Source organism: Chiloscyllium punctatum, chromosome 13 (assembly GCF_047496795.1).
Source record: "Chiloscyllium punctatum isolate Juve2018m chromosome 13, sChiPun1.3, whole genome shotgun sequence".
NCBI classification, from domain to species: domain Eukaryota; kingdom Metazoa; phylum Chordata; class Chondrichthyes; order Orectolobiformes; family Hemiscylliidae; genus Chiloscyllium; species Chiloscyllium punctatum.
The window spans coordinates 88,209,594-88,233,210 of NC_092751.1; the positions used below are offsets into that span (position 1 = coordinate 88,209,594).

General features: G+C 44.1%; 1 protein-coding gene across 3 annotated transcripts in view; it reads left to right on the top strand.

Annotated features, from left to right (window-relative positions):
* The first annotated feature begins 299 nt into the window (after positions 1–299).
* Positions 300–23,617, top strand: part of LOC140484625 (glutamine--fructose-6-phosphate aminotransferase [isomerizing] 1-like) — an 84,486-nt gene continuing 61,168 nt past the window's right edge. For 2 of the 3 annotated variants that reach the window (XM_072583153.1, XM_072583155.1), the window contains exons 1-5: positions 4,685–4,715; positions 6,239–6,346; positions 10,198–10,305; positions 12,814–12,939; positions 20,662–20,720. In XM_072583153.1, the coding sequence (XP_072439254.1) occupies positions 4,700–4,715; positions 6,239–6,346; positions 10,198–10,305; positions 12,814–12,939; positions 20,662–20,720 (417 nt within the window). In that variant the 5' untranslated portion in view covers positions 4,685–4,699. Of the gene's footprint in view, positions 415–4,684; positions 4,716–6,238; positions 6,347–10,197; positions 10,306–12,813; positions 12,940–20,661; positions 20,721–23,617 lie in introns of those variants that run through there. The other variant, XM_072583154.1, reaches the window with a different exon arrangement.

The window sequence follows — 23,617 nt, forward strand, 5'->3', positions numbered from 1 at the left end:
TAAACCTGAGGGGGGGCAGTCTTGGAGATATTAAACCCGAGGGGGGGGGGGCAGTCTTGGAGATATTAAACCCGAGGGGGGGGGCAGTCTTGGAGATATTAAACCTGAGGGGGGGGGGGTCAGTCTTGGAGATATTAAACCTGAGGGGGGGGGTCAGTCTTGGAGATATTAAACCTGAGGGGGGGGGCAGTCTTGGAGATATTAAACCCGAGGGGGGGAGGAGGCAGTCTTGGAGATATTAAACCTGAGGGGGGGGGGGGGCAGTCTTGCAGACTCCGCATCCGTCTCCGGAGGTGGAGCACCAGCTGTGACGTGGCCCTTCACCACGTCGAATGTTGTGACAGAAAGTTGCCGGACGTCGCGCAGCAACCGCCGTGACAAAGGAGTGTGAGCGTTCGAGACCAACTATGTGCGGTAAGGATCAGCTGGGCAGAGCCTGAGGCTCCATCTGGATGGGCACCTCTCACCCTCCACTCAGAACCCAACCCCCCCTACCCCGGGCATAGGGGGCAAAAAAAAAACAAAAGCCCGTCTTTTCCAAGGACATGTGTCTCATTTCTTAAAACTACCCTCAGCCACTTTCAGACCAGCTTTTCATGGCTGCTCTGTGAGGGCCCTTTGCATCGGCGTCTGTTGATGCAAGTTACTCTGAGGGAGCTTCTAACTGAATCCCCATTTGGCTCAACTCTCCTCCGGCCTGCTTCAAGGCTCCCTCCATGGTACGGTTTCTCTCGCCCTCTATTTTTGTTTGAGACGGTACAGAATTTGCAAACTCTATAGAGACAGAGGTGGGAAAGACAGCGAGCCAGAATGGAGCTTCGATTTTGAAATTTGAGAATTTGAGCACTAGGTCCCCAGCTTTTTCTCGACTTTCGATATGGTCAGGGATGTTATGAATAGATTTCAGAGCAAACTGACTACTGGTCAGTGGGAAACAACACTGACAACTTTGGACGATGAAACTCTGATTGTAATGGGCAATCTAGGCAGCTAAGAGATGATGGAATGAGAGTCCACACGTTTGCACCCGGAATTAGGCGTTAGTTTCTTTTGTGGCTGAGTAGTGGGGTAGAGGCGGGGCCGGAGGATACAGTTAATTCGGCTGCACAAAATTGAGAGGCCTAGATACCTCCTTTACATCCACACCCTGTTTGTTAGCAAGGATGCATGTAAATAAAGTTTCAAACTAATTGGTGGAAGTATGAATTGAACTTCTCTGCATCTAGAGGGGTGGTGGATGTTTGGAAAACTGAAAGGGTGATAGGGTCAGAAACCCTTGAGCAACGCTCAGACGTGCACTTAACATGCAGTGGCCTAAAAACCAGGGATTAAAAAAACACAAGATTAGATAGTCTGGATTGCTCTTAAAACCAGCATAAACACAGTGGGCCAGAATGGCCTTCTGGGCATTGGTCTTTTTTTCCCCTTGTAATTATGTCAGGCTGAAATAAGATAGAATTTTAACTAAGTGCAATAAGCCAAAAAAACCTCATCTTTTTGACTGTGTCCTGATACCTAAGTGCATGGTCATGTGTAAAGTGGACCTGCCCTTGAATTACACTAGCTTGAGTTTCCTATAGATTCCTGAGCAGAGAGAACCTAGATTTACGGCAGCAGAAAATAAAAGGAACTGAAGTCATTTTCTACTATTCAATTGATTTTCCCCCTAATGTTATTCTCATGGGGCATACTCTGTGTTTTCTGTTGTTTTGGATTTTTTTGTGGTGTTGGCATAAGAAACATGAACAATTGAAAAACTCCCATGTTTGCAGGGTCTTAAACATGCTCTGTCTCAAGTGCTTGAATATGTAGTGACTTGAAACTGTAATTTTTAAACTTGAAGATGGAATGTATGCTGTGAGCAGTGAGGTTGTGGTCGATTTGTGGCTCAGGTTTATTTAACCTCCTGATATCCAGGATCACTGGGAGGCTTCCTACGAAAGTATCAGTCCATTCTTTAGTGTTGTAGTTGTCAGTGGCTACAGTTAGTTGGCAATTTTACCATTAATATGCCTGCAAATCATCGCTGTACAACAACTTGCATTTGTACGGTATCTTTTGTCAGAATAATTAATCCACTGGAGTGTTATCAAACAAGACTTGATGTTTCGGGTGAATAGCCATACACTTAAGGAAATAGTAGAAGAGCAGGAATGTGATGCTGAATTAGTTAGATCTCAGCTGTGTGTGGTTCTAGGTGCCACACACCTAGAAAGGACGTGAACAGATTGGACAGAGGTAGATTTTTTTTAAGCAAGCAAGGGAATCAGAGATTCTTAATTTGGGCTACAGACAAATTTGCCATGATCTTTTCAAATGATGGAACAGGCTTGAAGAACATGATTACTGACTTCATCTAATTTGTTGGTCACAATTTAAGAGTGAGGAGCTTCAGGACGTACTGTCAGATTATTTGATGAGAGTTGACTTAGCTGTTAGATACAAGTTAGACTGGTTCTTGACTGGGTAGAGGTTACATCATGTTAACTGAGCTAGTTATATATATATAGCATTTGGTTCATATAATTTTTGTTTTGGATAGGCTTTATTTGTCTAGTGAAACACGATAGGAGCTGGCGTAGAGTCTGCTGCTGCACAAATCAGCATGACTGTGGCTAATCTTAGAGGAGAAAGTGAGGACTGCAGATGCTGGAGATCAGAGCTGAAAATGTGTTGCTGGAAAAGCGCAGCTGGTCAGGCAGCATCCAAGGAACAGGAGAATCGACGTTTCGGGCGTAAGCCTGACCAGCTGCGCTTTTCCAGCAACACATTTTCAGCTGTGGCTAATCTTAAACTTACATCTCCACTTTCCTGTCTGCCCTCCATGTCAATCAATTCCCTGAGACACTGAATATGTGTAAATCCCAGAAAGGCATTTCCTGAAACATCTGCTCTGCCTCCCTGTCCCTGGATGATTCTCCCAGATGAATACTTGATTGTAGGGAGGTATACAGAGTTTAGCAATAACTATTTTAGCCATTATAAATGATTGGGTAGAACAGAGAAAATAGGTGCATTTAACATGATCATGGCTGTTCATGCAATTTTCAGTATCCCACTCCTGCTTTCTCTCTATCAATCCCTTTAGCCGCATCCAGCTCCCTCTTGAATCTATCTAAGGAAACAGTTTCCTGTGGACGAGAATTCCACAAGTTCACAACTCTGAAGCAATTCTTTCTCCTCCCAGTCCTGAACGGCTTACGTTATAATCTTAGACTGTGAGCCCTAGTTCTGGACTTCCCCAACGTCAGGAACATTCTTCCAACATTTAGCCTGTCCGGTCTCATCAGGATTTTTTATCTTTCTATGAGATTCCCCCCTCATTTTCCTAAATTCCAGTGAGTACAAGCCCAGCCGATCCAGTCTTTCCTCACGTGTTGTTTTGTCATCCCCAGGACTCGATCTGGTGAACCTTCACTGGACTCCCTCCATAGCAGAAATGTCCTTCCTCAGACTTGGATGAATTAGATGATCATTCTATATCATTATGGTGGGTCTGCGATGGGACAGTTGTAATCCACCCCTTCCATTCTATGTTCACCAACTGATAATTGCTACCCTCAGGAGGGTAACTTTGTAACTGCCTCTCTAACTATCCCACCGTTGTGACCCTTGAATCTTCAAGAACAGCTTCTTCCCCATTGTTATCGGACTTTTGAATGCCTTCCTTTAATGTTAGTATTGATCTCTCTCTGCACCTTCTTGGCAGCTGTAACATTGTATCCTGCACGCTATTCTGTTACCCTGATGCACTTGCATACTTCAATCTGCCTGTAAAACGAGACAGCGCTTTTCACTGTACCTCGGTACACGTGACAATAATGAATCAAATCGAATCAAGTGTGATTCAGACATGTTTAATCAAACTCCCAATTGTCCAACGTTCTAAAAGAGGATAGAGAGAATGCTCCAAAAACACTCTGACGCTGTCCTCAAAGCATGGCAGCACTGGTGTTCAAGATGTTGATGACTTGTCCATCAAGCCACTTTATACTTAATGGTGACGCAGAAAAGGAAAAAATAGGAAGCAAATGCTGCTCCTCAGGTCCCACTACCTCATGGGACATCCCACCCATGTGCCCAAAGATCTGTGCGTTGAGATCTGTGGCCAATTCTGTCACATTAGGACCAGCAGCAGAAAGGAGCTGTCATTCCGAAGGCAACTCTCCTTCGATAACGTCCAAAAATCGGCAGAGCTCTCCGGGTTGACTGCAAGTTGCGACGATATTACACTAAAATGAAATCATTAGTAATAGCCAGTGGAGGCTAGATAGGCATCCAAGAGGAAAAATGAATTAAGGATGATGTTGATAGATTTTGGCTGAGAGAAGATGCAGATGCACAAAACAAATTTTTCGGGAGCAGGCAGTTAGTGTTTGTAGAATTGTAGAATCCCCACAGTGTAGATAAAGGCCATCGACCCTTGAGTCTGCACCGACCCTTCCAAAAGCAGGATTGCAAGAAATTACAGGGAGTTGTGCATATAGCCTAGTCCATCATGCAAGCCAGCCTTCCATCATTGACTCCATCTATACTTCCTGTTGCCTCAGGAAAGTAACCAACATAATCACAAACCCCTCCCCCATCCCGGTTATACTCTTGTCCACTCCCTTCCATCAGGCAGAAGATGTAAAAGTTTGTATGCAGGTGCAAACAGATTCAAGAAAAGCTTCTTCCCCACTGTTACCAAGAGTGTTGAATGAACTCTCTCCAAGGTAATTTCTGAATTCTCTCTCTCTCTCTCTCTCTCTCTCTGCACCTGTAACTCTGTATCCTGCACTCTGTTCTCTTTCCCTGAAGGATTTTGAATGTAACAATCTGCCTGTATAGCACACAAAACAACATTTGTGTGTACCAAGGTACAGCATAAGTAATAAGTCAAATAAGTCAGGGATGGCTCCGACTGAGCGTTAATAGCCGCAAGGTCCCTTTTAAAATTTTCAACAATGGCGGGTGCAGCCTAACTGACTGATCTTTGGGGTTATACTTCTGCTCCAAAAGAGCCATTCGGAAGGTAGTTGTATTTCCCTTTAAAAACCCTGCAGTTTCAATACCAGCCTAGCTCCCAGCTCTCACCACTGCCACCCTGCCTGTCACTCTGAGGTCACAGCAACGTTGACCTCAAAATTAGGTCAAAGTGGAAAAAGGTTCAGGAACCATTGGCTTAATATTTCCGGGGATCAGTAGTAACAAAATGAAGTAAAAAAACAGCTTCTAACTGTTTAGCATCTTATCAAGCCTCTTAGCGACAACGCTTTGGAATGTCTACGTTTTATGGAGAAAGTCAGAAGTCACATGACACCAGGTTTTGGTCCAACAGGTTTATTTTGAAATCACAAGCTTTCAGAATGCTACTCCTACGTCAGGTAAATAAACCTGTTTCAAATAAACCTGTTGGACAATAACCTGGAGGCGTGTGACTTCTGATTATGTCCACCCAGTCCAACTACAGCAGCTCCAAATCATGAGTTTTATTAGTGGGCGGCACGGTGGCACAGTGGTTAGCACTGCTGCCTCACAGCGCCGGAGACCCGGGTTCAATTCCCGCCTCAGGCGACTGACTGTGTGGAGTTTGCACGTTCTCCCCGTGTCTGCGTGGGTTTCCTCCGGGTGCTCCGGTTTCCTCCCACACTCCAAAGATGTGCAGGTCAGGTGAATTGGCCATGCTAAATTGCCCGTAGTGTTAGGTAAGATGTAGATGTAGGGGTATGGGTGGGTTACGCTTCGGCGGGGCGGTGTGGACTTGTTGGGCCGAAGGGCCTGTTTCCACATTGTAAGTAATCTAATCTAATAGGGCAGATATTTTGCCCCGCAAGACCCCACAAATAACAATGAGATGAATGACCAGTTTGCCCCTGTTTATCCTGCTTAGGGGGATTAGCTGGGGTAACCCACACGCAATTAACTTGGATGGCATCTCTTGGGATCAATCCTTGTGGAACTGCATCTTGCTGTGGGAAGGGTGGATGTATTCTTGGGGTTTTATTAGTCATACTGTATTGTCATTTCTACAACAAGGAGATTTTTTTTGTGTTTGTAATAATATTCAGAATATAATAATATACAATGTATCCTGGGCATTGCTGTTCTTATTGTCATCAAAATGTACAAATGCAATGTTCCATGAGGTAATTAACTTGCAACAAAGTAGGACGTTGAGCTGTATCTATCAACAAAATTATTTTGAACAGAATTACTCCTGAAACTTAACAGCTCCGTCATCCTTTATATTTTCAAGGAATTTTTGCCTACCTCAACTATCACGTACCGCAGACGAGAAGAGAGATTATTGAAACTTTGTTTAAGGGACTGCAGAGACTAGAATACAGAGGGTACGATTCTGCAGGTGAGTTAGTTTTGTCTTAAATAATGGTCTTGGGGAAAAGTAAAAATGCGTTTACATAGCACCTTTCACGTCCTCCTGTCATTCTGAAACAATTAACAAATGGGGTTCACTGTTGGGGGGTGGGGAAATGCAGTTACTGATCTCGTATCCCACAGTGAAAAGAACGCGGTTTTATTTTACGGTGTTGATTGAGGGGATTGGCTAGGACAGCCTTTCCTTCACTGAGAAGATCAGGGTGTGCTGGAAGTGCAGAGCCGGTTTGGCAACAGTTGCAGTTAATGTTCTTTTCGTCAGGAAGTTCTGGACAATGACGGGTAACCGAGACTGTAAGACCTGCTGAGAACTTTTGGGATTCCAGCGTTGCTGGTATTTAACTTCTGGACCAGGTTCCTCTTTCAGTCGTGCCCAGAGATGCTTCACATCCAATTGAGCTGGAGCTCTCCATGAAGTACTGCCCCGAGTGATGCAGCCATCAACGCAGCAGTGAAATATTGACGTTCAAATGTCCCGACTGCAACTTGAGCCCATAACTTGCAGGCAATCAGGCTACCACTGAGGCACTGGAAGTGTAGCATCTTTGTGACGCTGTTATCTGTTTGTACCTCGTTATAAGTATTCTGTTGAAGGTTTATGAGCTGCGAGGCAATACGAATTATGTGTTGTGAAAATGAAACCAGCCAATGTTTTAATTTAAGAACAAAGAGGAACGGTTAACTCTGGTCACACACAAACACATTGTTAATGAAAAGTCTGTTGGCTTCTGTCCAGTTCTTCAGTGTAGAAGAAAAGCATTAACTCCATCTATTGCAGCAAATAAAATCTTCTAGTGACCCTAATCTCTTAACGTTGTACAGGATATTGGTGAGGCCTCTTCTGGAGTGCTGTGTGCAGCTCTGGTTGCCCTGTTATATCAAGGATATTATTAAGTTGAAGAGGGTTCAGAAGAGATTTACCAGAATGGGAATGGAGGATTTTAGTTGTATGGAGGGACTGGGTAGGCTGGGACCTTATTCACTGAAGTGTGGTAGGTTGAGGGGACCATACAGAGGTATGTAATATCATGAGGGGTATAGAGAAGGTGAATTGCAGGCGCCTTTCCCCTTAGAATAAGGGATTTCCAAACTAGGGCACTTACTTTTAAGGTGAGAGGAGAATTTTTAAAAAGGACATGAGCGGTAACTTTCTTTTTTACATAGAGAATGGTGTGTGTATGGAATGAACTTAAGACCATAAGACATTGGAGCAGAAATTAGGCCATTCAGCCCATTGAGTCTGTTCCGCCATTCAATCATGGCTGACAAGTCTCTCAACCCCATTCTCCAATTTCTCCCTGTAACCCTTGATCCCTTTGACAATCAAGAGCCTATCTCTCTCCATCTTAAATATACTCAATGACCTGACCTCCACAGCGTTCTGTGGCAGTGAATTCCATCGATTCACCACTGGTCTGGCTGGAGATGTTTCTCTTTACCTCTGTTATAAAAGGTCTACCCTTTACTCTAAGGCTATGCTCTCAGGTTGGAGATTTAACTATCAGCCAACCAATATAACTGGCCCCTTACAGGTCGTAGAGTCATACAGCACAGAAACAGACCCCTCAGTCCAACCAGTCTCTCCTACCAATGGAAACAGCTTCTCAATATCCACCAATACCAGGCCATTCAGTTTTCTGTATGTTTCAATTAGATTTTTTGAATTAGATTACTTACAATGTGGAAACAGGCCCTCCGGCCCAACAAGTCCACACCGCCCCGCCGAAGCGTAACCCACCCATACCCCGACATCTACATCTACCCCTTATCTAACACTACGGGCAATTTAGCATGGCCAATTCACCTGACCTGCACATCTTTGGACTGTGGGAGGAAACCGGAGCACCCGGAGGAAACCCACGCAGACACGGGGAGAACGTGCAAACTCCACACAGTCAGTCGCCTGAGGCGGGAATTGAACCCGGGTCTCCGGCGCTGCGAGGCAGCAGTGCTAACCACTGTGCCACCGTGCCGCCCAATTAGATCCCCCTCCTCCCTCTAAACTCCCCAGAATACCTTATAGACCCAGAGTCCTCAAACATTCCTCACCTGTTAAGCTTTTCATTCCTGGGACTTTTCTTGTGAACCTCTTCCGAGCCTGTTCCAAGGCCAGTACATCTTTCCTGAGACATGGGGCCCAAGAAGTGCACACAATACTCCAAATGTGGTCTGACCAGAGCCTCAGAAGTACATCCCTTCTTTTATATTCAAGTCCTCTCCAGATAAATGCCATCATTGCCTTCCTAACTACTGACTCAACCTGCAAGTTTCCCTTGAGAGAATCCTGGACTAGAACTCCCAAGCCTCTTTGTGCTTCAGACTTCTGAATTTTCTTCCCATTTAGAAGATAGTCTATGCTTCTATTCTTCCTACCAAAGTGCATGACCTCACATTTTCCCACGCTGTACTCCGTTTGCCCCTTCTTGGGGAAGTGATGGGTGTGGGTACAGGTGCAATGTTTAAAAGACATTTAGATAATTTAAATGAATAAGAAATATTTGGAGGAACTTTGGCCAAGCGTAGGTAGGTGGGATAAGTTTAATTTGGGATTACAGTCAGCATGGACTGGTTGGACTGCAGGGTCTGTTTCTGGGCTGCAGGACTCTGACCAGTTATATTGGTTGGCTTTTGGTTTGAGTATGGTATGGGTTAAATCTCTAACCTGAGCAATAAACTGTGAAAACCATTAAAAATGTTCAGCCTTGTTCAATCAAGAGTACCCAATTTTCCCCATGGCATATTAAAGCATAAAATAATGCTAACTAACCTCTAGTCCAAGGGGAAAAAACTCACTTTTACAAGCGTGGAGCATCATTCTCTCAGAACATTCAAAACTGTTTCTTTTTCCTCAATAAAATACATTTTTCTTTTAAAAATGAACCCATATTTATGCTTCCCTTTCAGCTCAGTTTGTTTGTTCAAATCATTATTTTGGTTTCACTGCAGTTATATAATGTATGATTTATAGTCCCTGATTTGCTGCCTTTCAAAGCTCCTTAAATTTGACTGACCATTTTGTCTGCTACTGGACATCATAGATTCCTTGTAGATGACACCAAATTGCAAATGAAGAAATCTGTGTGCTGGAACTGACTCAATACTGTGGCAGTTTTTCTTGCCCCCTTCGTTTAGAGTCATAAAGATGTACAGCACGGAAACAGATCCTTCAGTTCAACTTGTCCATGCCAGCGAGATATCCCAACCTAGTCCCACCTGCCAACACCCAGCCCATATCCCTCCAAACCCTTCCTATTCATATACTGACCCAGATGCCTCTTAAACGTTGCAATTGTACCAGCCTCCACCACTTCGTCTGGCAGCTCATTCCATACACGTACCACCCTCTGCGTGAAAAAAATTGCCCCTTAGGCCTCTTTTATATCTTTTCCCTCTCGCCCTAAACCTATGCCCTCTAGTTCTGGACTCCACCCACCCGTTTTTCTTGAACTGAAGCCGGACATGAGCAGCTGGTATATATGCGCGCGCGCGCACGCACACACACTGCTGTTACGGATGAATATATGGACCTAAGGTAAAGGCTGTATTGGAAGAGAGAGTTGGAGGTAATTGAGATGCACCCCTCCCCCCTCCAACTCACCCATTGGTTCAGATTCTTGGCTATTCTTCAATGGCCAAACTGCCCTGTCTTTTCAATTTTAATTTCCCTTCTCGTCCAATGTCAAATATGTTGCAGTCGGTCATTTGGACCTTTGAGTCCCGTGTTCCCATGTGAGTCGATTTAAAGGCAGTTTTGGTGTATTGGCTGCTATATGAATGCAAATTGTTGAATACAAATGTCTCTTGTAAATTTCTTACCAGGCATTGGAATTGACGGAGGTAACAACAAGGAGTGGGAAGACAAAGGGAAACAAATCTCTATCATTAAAAGAAATGGGAAAATAAAGACCTTAGAAGAGGAAGTAAACAGTAAGTTTCACATGCGTTGAGATGCAGGGTCCCTGAAGAACATATTCCCTCTTTAATAGGCTTTTAAATGATTGAGATTCATTTTTTGTAAAATGGCCTTTAAAAGCACAGACTACGGTCATTCAGCCCAGTTGATCTGTGCTGGTGTTTGTATCCCACACTCGACTCCTCCCATCTCCTTCTGTTTGATGATGGTGATACACTTGATGTGGTATGTATGGGCTTCCACATTTCATAAGGTGGCTCACAACTGATGTGTGTGCAATGCTAAAGCTTTGGGCATACTTTGGGCAATTACAACATGGATTTGAGATTGGCTGGGGACCAAAGAATAGTGATGAATGGGTGTTTTCTGGATCAACACAAGCTTTCTAGTTGAATTCTGTAGGGATTGCTGTTGGGACACCTTAAGACCATAAAAGAGAGAGAAGAGCAGAATTAGGCCATTTACCCCTTCGAGAGTTCTCTGCCATTTGATCATGGTCGGTATGTTTCTCAAACTATTCTCCTGCCTTTTTCTCTGTAACCCTTGACCCCATCCTAATCAACTTCTCTGTCTTAAAGACACTCAATGACGTGGCCTCTAAGTCTGCAGCAATGAGTTCCAGAGATTCACCGCCCACTGGCTGAAGAGATTTCTTTATAAAATCTCGACAGTGTGGAAGCAGGCCATTTGGCCCATCGAGTCCACACCGACCCTCTGAAGAGCATCCCTCCCTGACCTACCCCTGGCCGTCTACATTTCCCATGGCCAATCCACCTAACCTGCACATGTTTGGACTGTTGGAGGAAACCAAAGCACCCGGAGGAAACCCACGCAGACTTGGGGAGAAGGTGTGGAGTTTGCATAGTCACCTGAGGGTGGAATTAAACCCAGGTCCCTGGTGCTGTGAGGCAGCAGTGCTAACCAGTGAACCATCGTGCTGTTCTGATTGCTCCTCATCTCGGTTCTAAAGGGTTATCCCCTCACTCTGAGGCTGTGCCATCAAGGTCCTAGTCTCTCCTACCAATGGAAATATCTTCTCCATGCCCAGGCTATCCGGGCACCTCAGTAATCTGAAAGTTTCAATGAGATTTCCCTCCCCACCGCGCCCCCCCCATCCTTCTAAATTCCATTAAGGATAGACTGACAGTCCCCAACTGCTCCTCATGTGACAAGCCCTTCAGACCCAAGATCATTCTTGTACACCTACTGTGGACCCTCTCCAAGGCCAGCATATCCTTCTTTGGAATACCTACCTATTTTCCTGGTTTTTATTGTGGTGGATCTCCGTGTTTCTCTCGCACAGCAAGTCCATGCCGCCGACATCATTGATGTGCACCAGAAACAGGAAGTTAGCAGCTGACGTCGGTGTTGTAGTCACAGCCCCACTCTGGTACTCCGCTCACAGATCTGTTGCCGTGGCGCCTAGCACACTGTCCCACTTGTCTCTGTAATGACTACGGCTCTGAATCATTGTATTAGACTGGCGCAGTAAGGTCACACAAGATTTAAAATTCTGTGTTGTGTATGAAACTATGAGGAGCGTGGATAGGAAGGAGTTTTTTCCCCTTGAGTTAAATAGTTAATAACAAGGAGCCATAACTCTTAAGTTGAAGGGATTTGAGGATGGAGGAGGTCTGGAGCTAGGAGGGTAGTAGAGATGGGAAGCCACACAACTTTTTAAATAGAATGTGGATGAGCACTTGAATTGCTGTAACTTTCAAGGCCAAGTGCTGGAAAGTGGGATTAGTGCAAATAAATTGGCACAAACTTGATGCACCAACTTCTTCTATGTTGTGTGACTGTGCAAATCAGAGATTTATTTGAGAAGGAGTACATTTCATTGAGGAATTCTAACAACCGCCTGAACAATCGTTTGGACAGCCCTACCCTTTCATGTCGTAAAAGACCTGTGAGGTCTGGGCAGTGACCTAAATTAGTGTGTCAGCAAATACACCCTTTAATCAATGACCCTGGTGTATAGCGCACCGTTCTAGAACTTCCAGAAATGGAACCATAATAAAGAGTATCAAACTTCAAAAGGAATATCCTGGCTTTTGTGCTTTGCTGTAGGGATTTATTTAAGCAAATCTTCAAGCATACTTCTCTCTTCCTTTGTGGTTATAGTTGGGAGGTGGGGGAAGTATTCCCAGGTTGATTAGACAATAGGAACAGGATTCGACCCTTTGAGCCTCCTCTGCCAGGCTGTTACTGTTGGGCCGTTGAGAATGTCAGGAATGACCCCTCTATGACCAGCAAGGTGGACTTGAATCCAAACTTTGGCCCAAAGGTAAAGACATTACCTACTGCATCTGAGGACCACCTGGTGCTGGGGACAGTAACTTCACTCAATTCTTACACTTCCCTTTATTGGTATTTTGGGTTATATTGGATGCCAATGACTTTGAATGTATCAGTTTGAAACACTTCTATAATTGTCTGTATAAACGTTTTGTCTTCTGTGCCTAATGTTCTGGGATAATTTCATTGCAACGTGTGTTAATATTGTTCCCACCTTGCTTTAGAACAAGAAGATGTTGACTTTGATGCTGAATTTGAAACACATTTTGGTATTGCACATACCCGCTGGGCAACACATGGTGTTCCGAATATTGTTAATAGTCATCCCCAGAGGTCTGATAAAGACAATGGTGAGTTTCCTCTGTATCATGATAACGTTGCAACAAACAAAACCATTTGCTTGAGCTTTTGAGATAAAAGATTTGTGCAATCGAAGGCATTTATGGCAAAGTATTGAGTTCATGCAAATTTGTAACTTTTTTTTGTATTCAACATTGGGTACTGAAAAATGGTCAATAATTTTATGCTTTCTGTGGTACAATGTGAAAAACCTTTTTATAATTAAAATTGTTCTGAGATTACAACACATTAAATATCAGATATGAATTATATAACATCATTTACAAAGGTATTTTGATTAGATTCCCTGCAGTGTGAAAGCAGGCCCTTCGGCCCAACCAGTCAACACCAACCCTCCTAAGAGTAACCCACTCAGACCCATTTCCTTCTGACTAGTCCACCTAACACTATGGGCAATTTAACACGGTCAATTCACCTGACTTGCACATCTTTGGATTGTGGGAAGAAACCAGAGCACCCAGAGGAAACCCACGCAGACATAGGGAGAACGTGCAAACTCCACACAGACAGTCATCTGAGAATGGAATCGAACCTGGAAGTCTCATGCTGTGAGGCAACAGTGCTAGCCACTGAACCACCATGCCACCCCATTTCTTTTGAAGCTTTTCAACTTGCACTCATCAGGACAGAATTGCAAGAATGCCAAAAACCAATGACAGCGAACGTACCAGATTGAAACACTTCTATAGTTGTCTTCTGTACACAAGATTCTTCTCTGTTGTCTGTCCCTGATTTGCTTCACACTGTCATTGGAAGGTAAACTTTATGCTGCCTAGACTCTGAGCTCCCAAAGTTGTTGACACTTAATTCCCCTCTGAAAAAGCAATTCAGTTCAAAGGCTTTTTTTGGGAAATGCAATAAATGCTGGCCATAACAGCAATGCTCTTGAACAGACTGCTCTTGAAGCTTCAGATCAGCACACCACGTGGGGGGCCCTGTCTGTTTTGTGAATCCATGCCAGACGTAGCGGTGCATTTGTCCATTGAGCCAACAGGACAAACTTTCTGGGATTTGTTTTCTTTCCCAACTCCTCTTGTTTACTAGACTGCAATGCACCAGCAAGGACATGTAACGGCTGACAGCACAAGGCTTTGAAGGGTGACATGCTGTAAACAAATCTGCAGTTATCGCACAGTTTAAGTTCTTTTTCTCTTTGAGTTTGTGTATTCTTGCAATACTGTCTTGATGAGAGCAAGGTGAAAAGCTTCAACAGTGAGTTCCTCCTTTTTCTGAAGTTCAATATCACTAGCTTGGAATTGTGCAAATTAAGCCCCCCTATCCTTTGAGTATGACCTTGGGAGTTAGAGGATTATACTTGAATAATCGCTGGGGGGGCGTAATGGCCTCACGGTATTATCGCTGGGTGATTAATCCGGAGACCCAGATAATGCTCAATAAAAATTGTGATCTCACAACCATTGCCAATGTCAGAAATTGTCTGCTTCACTTAGGGTTCTTTAGGGAAGGAAATTGCAATCCTTACCTGACCTGGCCTACATGTGACTCCAGACCCACAGCAATGTGGTTGACCCTGAACTGCCCCCTGGACAATTAGGGATGGGCAATAAACACTGGCTGAGCCAGGAATGCCCTCATCCTGTGAATTCATTTTTTAAAAACATGGAGGCCTTAGCGAGTTTTGAGAAGATTTGTAGCTCAGGTTGAGGTTTCGGATGTTGGTTTGCTTGCTGAGCTGGAAGGCTAATTTCCAGACGTTTCGTTACCTTACTAGATAGCATCTTCAGTGGGCCTCAGGCGAAGCAATGCTGAAAATTCCTGCTTTCTATTTATATGTTTGGGTTGGTGATGTTATTTCCTGTGGTGAAGTCGCTTCCTGTGGTGAGATCACTTCCTGTTCCTTTTCTCAGCGGGTGGTAGATGGGGGTCTAACTTGACGTGATTGTTGATAGAATTCCGGTTGGAATGTCATGCTTCGAGGAATTCTCGTGCATATCTTTGTTTGGCTTGTCCTAGGATGGATGTGTTGTCCCAGTCAAAGTGGTGTCCTTCCTCATCTGTATGTGAGGATACTAGTGAGAGAGGGCCATGTCTTTTTGTGACTAGTTGGTATTCATGAATCTGGAAGGCTAGTTTTCTGTCTGTTTGTCCAATGTAATGTTTGTTACAGTTCTTGCACAGTATTTTGTAAAAGACATTAGTTTTGCTCATTATCTGTATAGGATCTTTCAAGTTCATTAGCTGCTGTTTTAATGTGTTGGTGAGTTTGTGGGCTACCATGATGCCAAGGGGTCTGAGGAGTCTGGCAGGCAGGAGGCTGGAAGAACACAGGATGCCAGGCAGCATCAGGAGATGGATAAGTCAATGATTTGGGTGTTTTATTTGAGTCCTGAAGAAGGGTTACACCCAAAACATCGAATTCTCCCCCTCCTGATGCCACCCGGCTTGCTGTGTACTTCCAGCCTCCTGCCTGTCTACCTTGCCATCCCAGCCTACATGTGCCTCCAGGCCCATGGCAATATGATTGACTTTTACTTGCCTTCTGAAATGGCTAAATAAAGAACAAAGAAAATTTACAACCCAGGAACAGGCCCTTCAGCCCTCCAAGCCTGAGCCGATCCAAAACCACTGTCTAAACCTATCACCCAATTCCTAAGCATCTCTGCACCCCACCTACTCGTGCATCTGTCCAGACGTACCTTAAATGAATCTACAGTGCCTGCCGCTCCTACCTCGGCTGGCAATCGTTCCAGGCACCGACCACCTCTGTGTAAAGTACTTGTCACGTGTATTCTCCTTAAACCTTTCACCTCTCACCTTGAATGTGTGACCCCTCGTTACTGAATCCCTCACCCTGGGAAAAAGCTTATCTCTATCTACCCTGTCTATACCCTTCATGATTTTGTAGATTTCAATCAGGTCCCCTCTCAATCTCTTTTTTTCTAATGAAAATAATCCTAACCCACTCAACCTCTCTTCATAGCTAGTCTCTCAGTTTGAGAGCTATTAAGGTTTATCAAGTACTAACCTTGCCGATGATGCCTTCGTACCCTGAAAAAATAAGGCAAAAACACAAATTGACTGAAGGATGACTTGAATTGAGGCCTTTAAAATAATGAAGGGATTTTGAGAGTTCACTCATGGCACGTGAGCATCGCTGGCTGGGCCAGTACTTTTTTGCCCATTCCTACTCTACTTTGGCAAGGCAGCGGTGAGCTGTCTTCTTGAACTTCTGCTGTCCACATACTGTAGGTGGACCCACAATGTTCGTGGAGAGGGAATTCCAGGGTTTTGATCCGGCGACCCTGAAGGAATGGTGATATATTTCCAAATCAGGATGGTAAGCAGCTTGGAGGGCAACTTGTGAGTGGTATTCCTATGTGTCTGTTGCCCTTGTCCTTCTAGATGGAAGTGGCAAAGCTGCTTGTGGAGAAACTGTTTGTTTTGGCGTGAAATTTAGAACAAAGGGATACAATGTAAGGCATTTGGTTTTTATATCTTTTCTTTTAAAGAATTTGGTATTCAAAACAGTGGTTAATGGATGGTGTTTACTGTTGTGAAGGTTTGAAAACTCAGTCTTTCCCCAACGTTGACCTAATCCAGTCCTAGAGTAGGGACTTTTGGAGAGTTAATGGAAGATTGTTTGTACAACACTGGGTTTATGACCAGGAGTTAATGTTGAGGCCTGTTGGCTTAGTTTTGGATGATGATAAGCAGGGATTGATTTTGGTTTGGGGAACCCATGGAGTGGAAGTTTTTGAATAGTTTTGGAGGAGACCTGACTGGAGTAGAAACATAATATGGTTCCTTTCTAAGAAAGCGAACAGTCCAAGGAATAAGTTACCTTCTTAATAGAAAGTTTTTAGCTTGTGAAGCTTCCAGTCCGGGAGTGTTTAGTTAGAAATCAATCGATTAAATAAAGACCGAGGACGTATAAGTATCCTGTTTTATGAGTGTTTCATGTCAGAAGACTTCACAGGAAAGAATTGAGATAAATTATTTGTGTTGAGCTTAAAATTTTGAGACAAGGGGACGTTTTGTCAGGATTAAAATCATGGCATGTGAGAATATTTTGTTTTGTTTTGTGTCTAAAGACTTTTCCAAACTTCTTTCTATGTTTAGATAATTTGGTTTGTTTTACTCTGTTCCTTTTATGTAGTGAGCTTCAGTTTTATTGTTAAAGAAAATCTACAGCCTTGTGAGCTGTGTCTCAGTGAATTTAAAAAAGAAAATGATTTATAAAGTCACTTCTCATTCTGAGATCTGACATGTCCAGTCGTGACACCAGCAGGCTTCAGGCCTGTTGAGTGTTTAACTTATTCCTTCATTTTCACTATTTAAACTATGAAAATGTCAACTATTATGTATTTCTTTATTTTTCAACTTTACTTTTTAAACTCTAATTTCTGTTACTACTTTGTACCTAAGTATTTTGTCCCTCAGGTGGCACCATGTAGGGTAACATTATACACGTTTCACTGTACTCCTGTACATGACTACATGTGACAATAAAATCTAAGTCTAAATCAATATTAAAATTGGATCCAGGCCCAATAGATGTGAAATCAAGAAGCACCTGTTGATACAAAAGGCAACATACGTTTGAAGTTCAGTTCAGCAAAAGGCTATGGATACTGAATTAATTGGAATTTGCAGGTGTGAAATAAACAGAATTTTCTTGGGTGACTATTTCAAGAAACATGGAGGAAGTATGGAGCCTGATCTAATAAAGTCACGGAATGGACTTGTGACAATACTGTGGCTATAAGAGGTGTGTTTTGACCTGGTTTCTTTCAGAGAGAGATTGGGGGACAGGTGTCGAGCTGTTTATGAGATGATAAACAACTTGTGAAGCCTTGGGCTTTTTTTTTAAAGCTGGAACAATAGAAGCGGCCTGGCTGGGTGGGGTCAAACTCCCACCAACAGAACCAGGGTTTTCAGGTTCAGCTTTCAGCAGATGTTGCTGGGGTCTCGTTAGGACTGGAAGGTGGTGAATCTCTCACGACTGCTCCTTTCACTGTCTCAGGATTGTATTTCGATATTCTTTCCTCTTAGATTGGAGAACTTCATGTGAGACAATCTGTTTTCTGAATGTGTCTTTTTCCCAGGGTATGTTTACGGGATGTTGCTATATTGGAACGGTTACTGTTTAATAGAAATATAATCTATCACTCTGTTAAGGTTTCCAGTCAAGTTGTTATTCCAAGTTCCTCTTTCTTTTGTTTTAATTTAACCATGGTGTTTGAATAAATTATGTATTGCTTAACATGAGTTATTTGGCCTATCAAATTGTATTTGGAGCCCAGCACATCTCACCTACCTTGTAAAATAAGAAAAAGGTAAAATAAGGTCTAGGCTACCTTCATAATATATTTGAGGGGGAGGGGGTCTCATCTGGTCCATAACAGACTTGATGGGCTGAATACCTTCTTTTGGTAGCCAATCTTCAATGACTCTTTGTCATCCTGTCACAGTGAGACCATCAAAACTCTGCTAGCTCTCTGATGAGTAATTCCAGTCAGTCTCACTTTCCTCATTCCTAGAACCCTAGGTATTTACTTTCCTCAACCTCCTATCAATATAATTCATCCTACAGGTAGACAGAGCACTCAAGGTGTGATTGAAATCTGAGATATTATTTTCCCTCCTGTATCCTGGGTCTGCTGATCAGCTTGTAGCGCAAACAGGATCAGACAAGCCTTCTACAGGTCTCAAATACCTGACAACGGGGTGTCTCAGCGACAGTGAAATGTCAGTCTGCCTGAGGCTGCAGAGCCCTATGTTCAGAGGGAGGGTTAACTCTGCCTTTGATGATGGATAAGGACAGAAAGCATCACCTTGCCTTTTTTAACAATGGCATGAAATTGATTCTTATTAACTTCTCCCAAGAGTCTTTCCTCTTTCGAAAGGTCAGTGAAAGCTCTTATGCTTCTGATCTGAAGCCTTCATGGAATGAGCCCTTTGCAATGTTTTGTTACCTGTCTTGCTGTCATGATGTTATTATTAATCTGCTACTTCATAGAATCCCTACAGTGTGGGAGTAGGCCCATTGAGTCTACACCGACCCTCCGAAAAGCATCCCACCCAGACCTACCCCACTGCCCCAGAACCCTGCATTTCCCATGGCTAACCCATCTAGTCCGCACATCCCTGAACTCTATGGGCAATGTAGCATGGCCAATCCACCCTGACCTGCACATCTTTGGACTGTGGGAGGAAACTGGAGCACCCGGACGAATCCCGCACAGACACTGGGAGATTGTGCAAACTCCACACAGACAGTCACCCGAGGGTGGAATTGAACCTGGGTCCCTGGCGCTGTGAGGCAGTGGCACTAACCATCGTGCCACCATTCATAGCTGCTGGTTATACTCGATGAGCTATATCTTTCAGTTCTTTTTCAGAAGGCATGGCCTTGTCCCTGTAGACTGTTTCAGATTGACTTCTTTGAGGGAAGTTTCATTTTTAATGATGGCGTTAGGCACCAGGCTGTTTCTTGAGTGAATTGCACATCCTCCACATGAGACAGTCCCTCAGGATTACGGAGGGATTGTATCTGCTTTGCTTTGGGGGTTTGCGATTGCAGCTGAGACCAGTGTGGGACCTGCATGTGGCATAGGGTCTAGTGAGCGAGGTGTTTGGCGATTAGTGAGCTCCCTCTGACTCTCCGCTCTGTGTCGCTGTGTGCTCCCGACAATTCTCACAGCGTAGACTTAGACAGCACAGGAGGAAGCCAGCCATCTCCACATCAGTCAACAAAGATCTGATTGCATTAATCCCATTGGCTAGCTCATGACTTCAGCCCTGGCAACATGAGTGAATGTTTTAAATAATGCTTATACATCGAGAGTTTCTAATCCAAACACCCTCTTCGTAGCGAATTCTATACTCTCACCATCTTCTGAGTGAAAATGTTTCTCCTCAACTCTCTTCTTTTAACTTTCTACCTCTTCACTTAAATCTCTTCCCCTGGTTATAGACATCTCTGTAAATAGAAAACGTGCTTTCTTATCCACTCTGTTTATGCTCTTCTTGTTCTTATTAGGATTGTTTCCGCTGGAGTTCAGGCAAATGAGAGGGGGTTCTTGTAGAGACTTATAAAATTCTAACAGGACTAGTCAGGGTAGATGTAGGGAGGATATTCCTGACGGTAGGTGTTGTGGTCACAGTCTGAGAATTCAGGGATGAGGAGGCATTTTTTCACACACAGAGTGGTGAGCCTGTGGAATGCATTACCACAGGAAGTAGTCGATGTCAAGACATTGAATATACTCAAGAGACAACTAGGTATAGCATGTAGGGCAAATGGGGTCAAAGGTTGTGGGGAGAAAGCAGGATTAGGCTATTGAGTCAGATGTTCAGCCATGATTGTGCATAGTAGAGCGGGCTCAAAGGGCTGAATAGCCTCCTCCTACTCCTATCTTCTATGTTTATACACACCTTTCAACTTTTAACCCCAGCCTATCCGATCTTCCCTCACAGCCCAGGCAGCATCCTGATAAAGAAAAACAGAAATTGCTGGAAAAGCTCAGCAAGTCTGGCAGAGTCTATGGCGAGAAAGCCAAGTTTTTCGGGTCCAGTCACTTTTCCTTAATTCTGTCAAACGTTAACTCTGATGCCCAGGTCTGAGAAGTCAGACACACACATTCCCCCGATGTTCAGTTTTGTTTATTTGAGCTGGATGCCAGGGTTGAGAATTGTCGAATTGATCAAGCGTTTCTAATCTCTGCCTCATACTTGCTTTTGAATTGCAGAGTTTATCGTCATTCACAATGGCATCATTACAAACCACAAGAACCTGCGAAAGTTTCTGGTAAGTGCTCAGAAGTCTTACTTTGCAAAATACATTTTATTGCTGTACTGGATGATTTTTTTTCTAGAGCAAAAGCTTTAGAAGTTAACTTCAGGGCAGACATCTGAAGAACTTCATGTAGTTTCGGCGGGACACAGATCCTAATGGTGCTATTGTTTATTTTTCCCCCAAATCTTCCCTCTCCGCCATATTTCTGCTCTGCTCTCCTCAGCAGATCAGTGTTCTCATTGGCATTCACTGACAGAATGGGCTGAATGGCCTCTCTCTGTATTGTAACTTCCTATGGACCTATATGATTTAACTCCTTTCAGTTTTCTGTAGTTTAGCTCAGTCAGCCGGATGCCAAGTTTGCTGTGCAGAGTGATACCAGCAACGTTGGTTCAATTCCAGCCTTGGCTGAGATTACCATGAAGGACACTCCTTCTCAACCTCCTGAGACATGGTGACCACCAGGTTAATTCACCACCACTCATCTCTCTCTCTCTAATGAGAGAGCAGCTCTGTGGTCTGGTCAGACTGTGGCGCCTTTACCTTTCCCTTTTTATAGTTCTATGACTTTCCTCAAAAGTCGAATCTTTAGCTGATTACTTACCAATACTGAGGAGGTTATGGGATTAAGTCTGCGTTGCAGCTTGGAATGTGTACTGTTAAAATATTCTGCACAGTATTTGGGTTGCTCCGTGAAGAAGCAGACTCTTGTTTGTAGTATAGATGTGTGTACTTTGTAGTTTATGAAATAGAGGGCTTCTTGCTGCCTTGGATTCCCTGCTACCGTGCAGTTATCCGATCTGGTTTTGATAGTCTTCAAGTCACTCTGTCGGTTTTGGGGTTTCCCTATTATTCTTGTCTTGGGGGTGAAACGTAAAGGTAAAGGTGCCACAGTCTTACCAGACCACAGAGCTGCGCTCTCATTAGAGAGAGATGAGTGGTGGTGAAACGTTAAATAAAAACTGAAAATACTGCAGACGCTGGAAATCAGCAACAAAATTAGAAATTACTGGAAATTCAACAGGTCTGGCAGCATCTGTGGAGAGAAGTCAGACTTGACATTCGGAACCCACTGCCCCTTCCTCAGAACTGATGGTAGCTAGGAAAGGGTTGTATTTTATGCAGAAGATTAGATTAGATTAGATTACTTACAGTGTGGAAACAGGCCCTTCGGCCCAACAAGTCCACACCACCCCACCGAAGCGCAACCCACCCATGCCCCTACATCTACCCCTTACCTAACACTACAGGCAATTTAGCATGGCCAATTCACTCTACCCCTTACCTAACACTACGGGCAATTTAGCATGGCCAATTCACATGACCTGCACATCTTTGGACTGTGGGAGGAAACCGGAGCACCCGGAGGAAACCCACGCAGACACGGGGAGAATGTGCAAACTCCACACAGTCAGTCGCCTGAGGCAGGAATTGAACCCGGGTCTCTGGCGCTGTGAGGCAGCAGTGCTAACCACTGTGCCACCGTGCTGCCCTAGAAGGAGAAAGAACAAAAAGATGGGGAGGGAGTGAGGAGTAAATGATATTAAGTGGGAATAGAGCCCAAAGAGAGAGAACAGTTGGACAAGGGAGTGGATAATGATCAAGTGAGCAGAATGAACTTGTGGACAGGTAGTGGGTTGTGTGTAGTAGGAGACTGTGTTAACCAGGCCCGGTGTGTGGTGGCGGGGGTTGGGGTAAGGACTTGGGGCAGTGTTCCTCAGGGCCTACAACTGTTGAACTCAATATTGATCTGGAGGGCTACAGGGTCCCCAAGTAGAAGATGAGGTGCTGTTCTTCCAGCTTGTCCTGAGCCTCACTGGAGCACTGCAGTGAGCCTGAGATGGAGGTGTTGGCCAGGGAACACTGGTCTGTGTTGAAGTGGCAGGCAACTGGAAGCACAAGGTCTTTTTTGCCGACACAGCATAGGTGTTCTGCAAAACATGAAAGGAAATATTAAATGGTCATTTATTGATGAGATTTTGCTGTGCACAATTTACTATTTACGCGGCAACAATGGCTGCAGTTCAAAGTCATTGCTCAGGAACTGCCTTGAAAGCCTGAGACTACAAGAGGGAGTTTATCAATGTCTGACTTGTTCATTTGTTTAGGCGAATAAACCAGGGTCTGTGAGATAATGGCACCTTCAGCAGATTTGTTGGGATGAGTGATAAAAGTTACACTGTCCAATCCTGCTCAACAGCATCGCCAAACCACAAGTCCCAATTAACTTTGAGTTTGATCCGGGCAAACACGAGGTGATGCATTTTGGAAGATCCAATTCAAGAGTGAACTGTACAAGAAATGGAAAAGTCCTGGGGAAAATTGATGTACTAAGAGATCTGGGTGTTCGGGTCCATTGTCCCCAAAGATGGCCACGCAGGTCGGTAGAGTGGTCAAGAAGGCATACAGCATGCTTTCCTTCACCGGATTGGGTAATGAGTACAAGAGTTGGCAGGTCATGTTACAGTTGTATCGGACTTTGGTTCGGCCGCGTTTGGAATACTGTGTACAGTTCTGGTCGCCACATTACTAAAAGGATGTGGATGCTTTGGAGAGGGTGCAGAGGCAGTTCACCAGGATGTTGCCTGGTATGGAGAGCGCTAGCTACAAAGAGAGGTTGAGTAGATGAGGATTATTTTTATTAGAAAGATGGAGGTTGAGGGGCGGATCCGATAGAGGTCAGCAAAATTGAGAGGTGTAGACAGGGTGGACAGCAAGAAACTTTTTCCCAGAGTGCGGACTGGATTGCGAGCGGTCACGGGTTCAAGGTGAGAGGGGAAAAGTTTAAGGGAGGTATGCATGGAAAGTTCTTTACGCAGTGGATGGTGGGTGCCCAGAGCGTGTTTCCAGTGGAGGTGGGGCACAGTAGTGTTATTTAAGATGTCTCTAAACAGATACATGAATGGGGA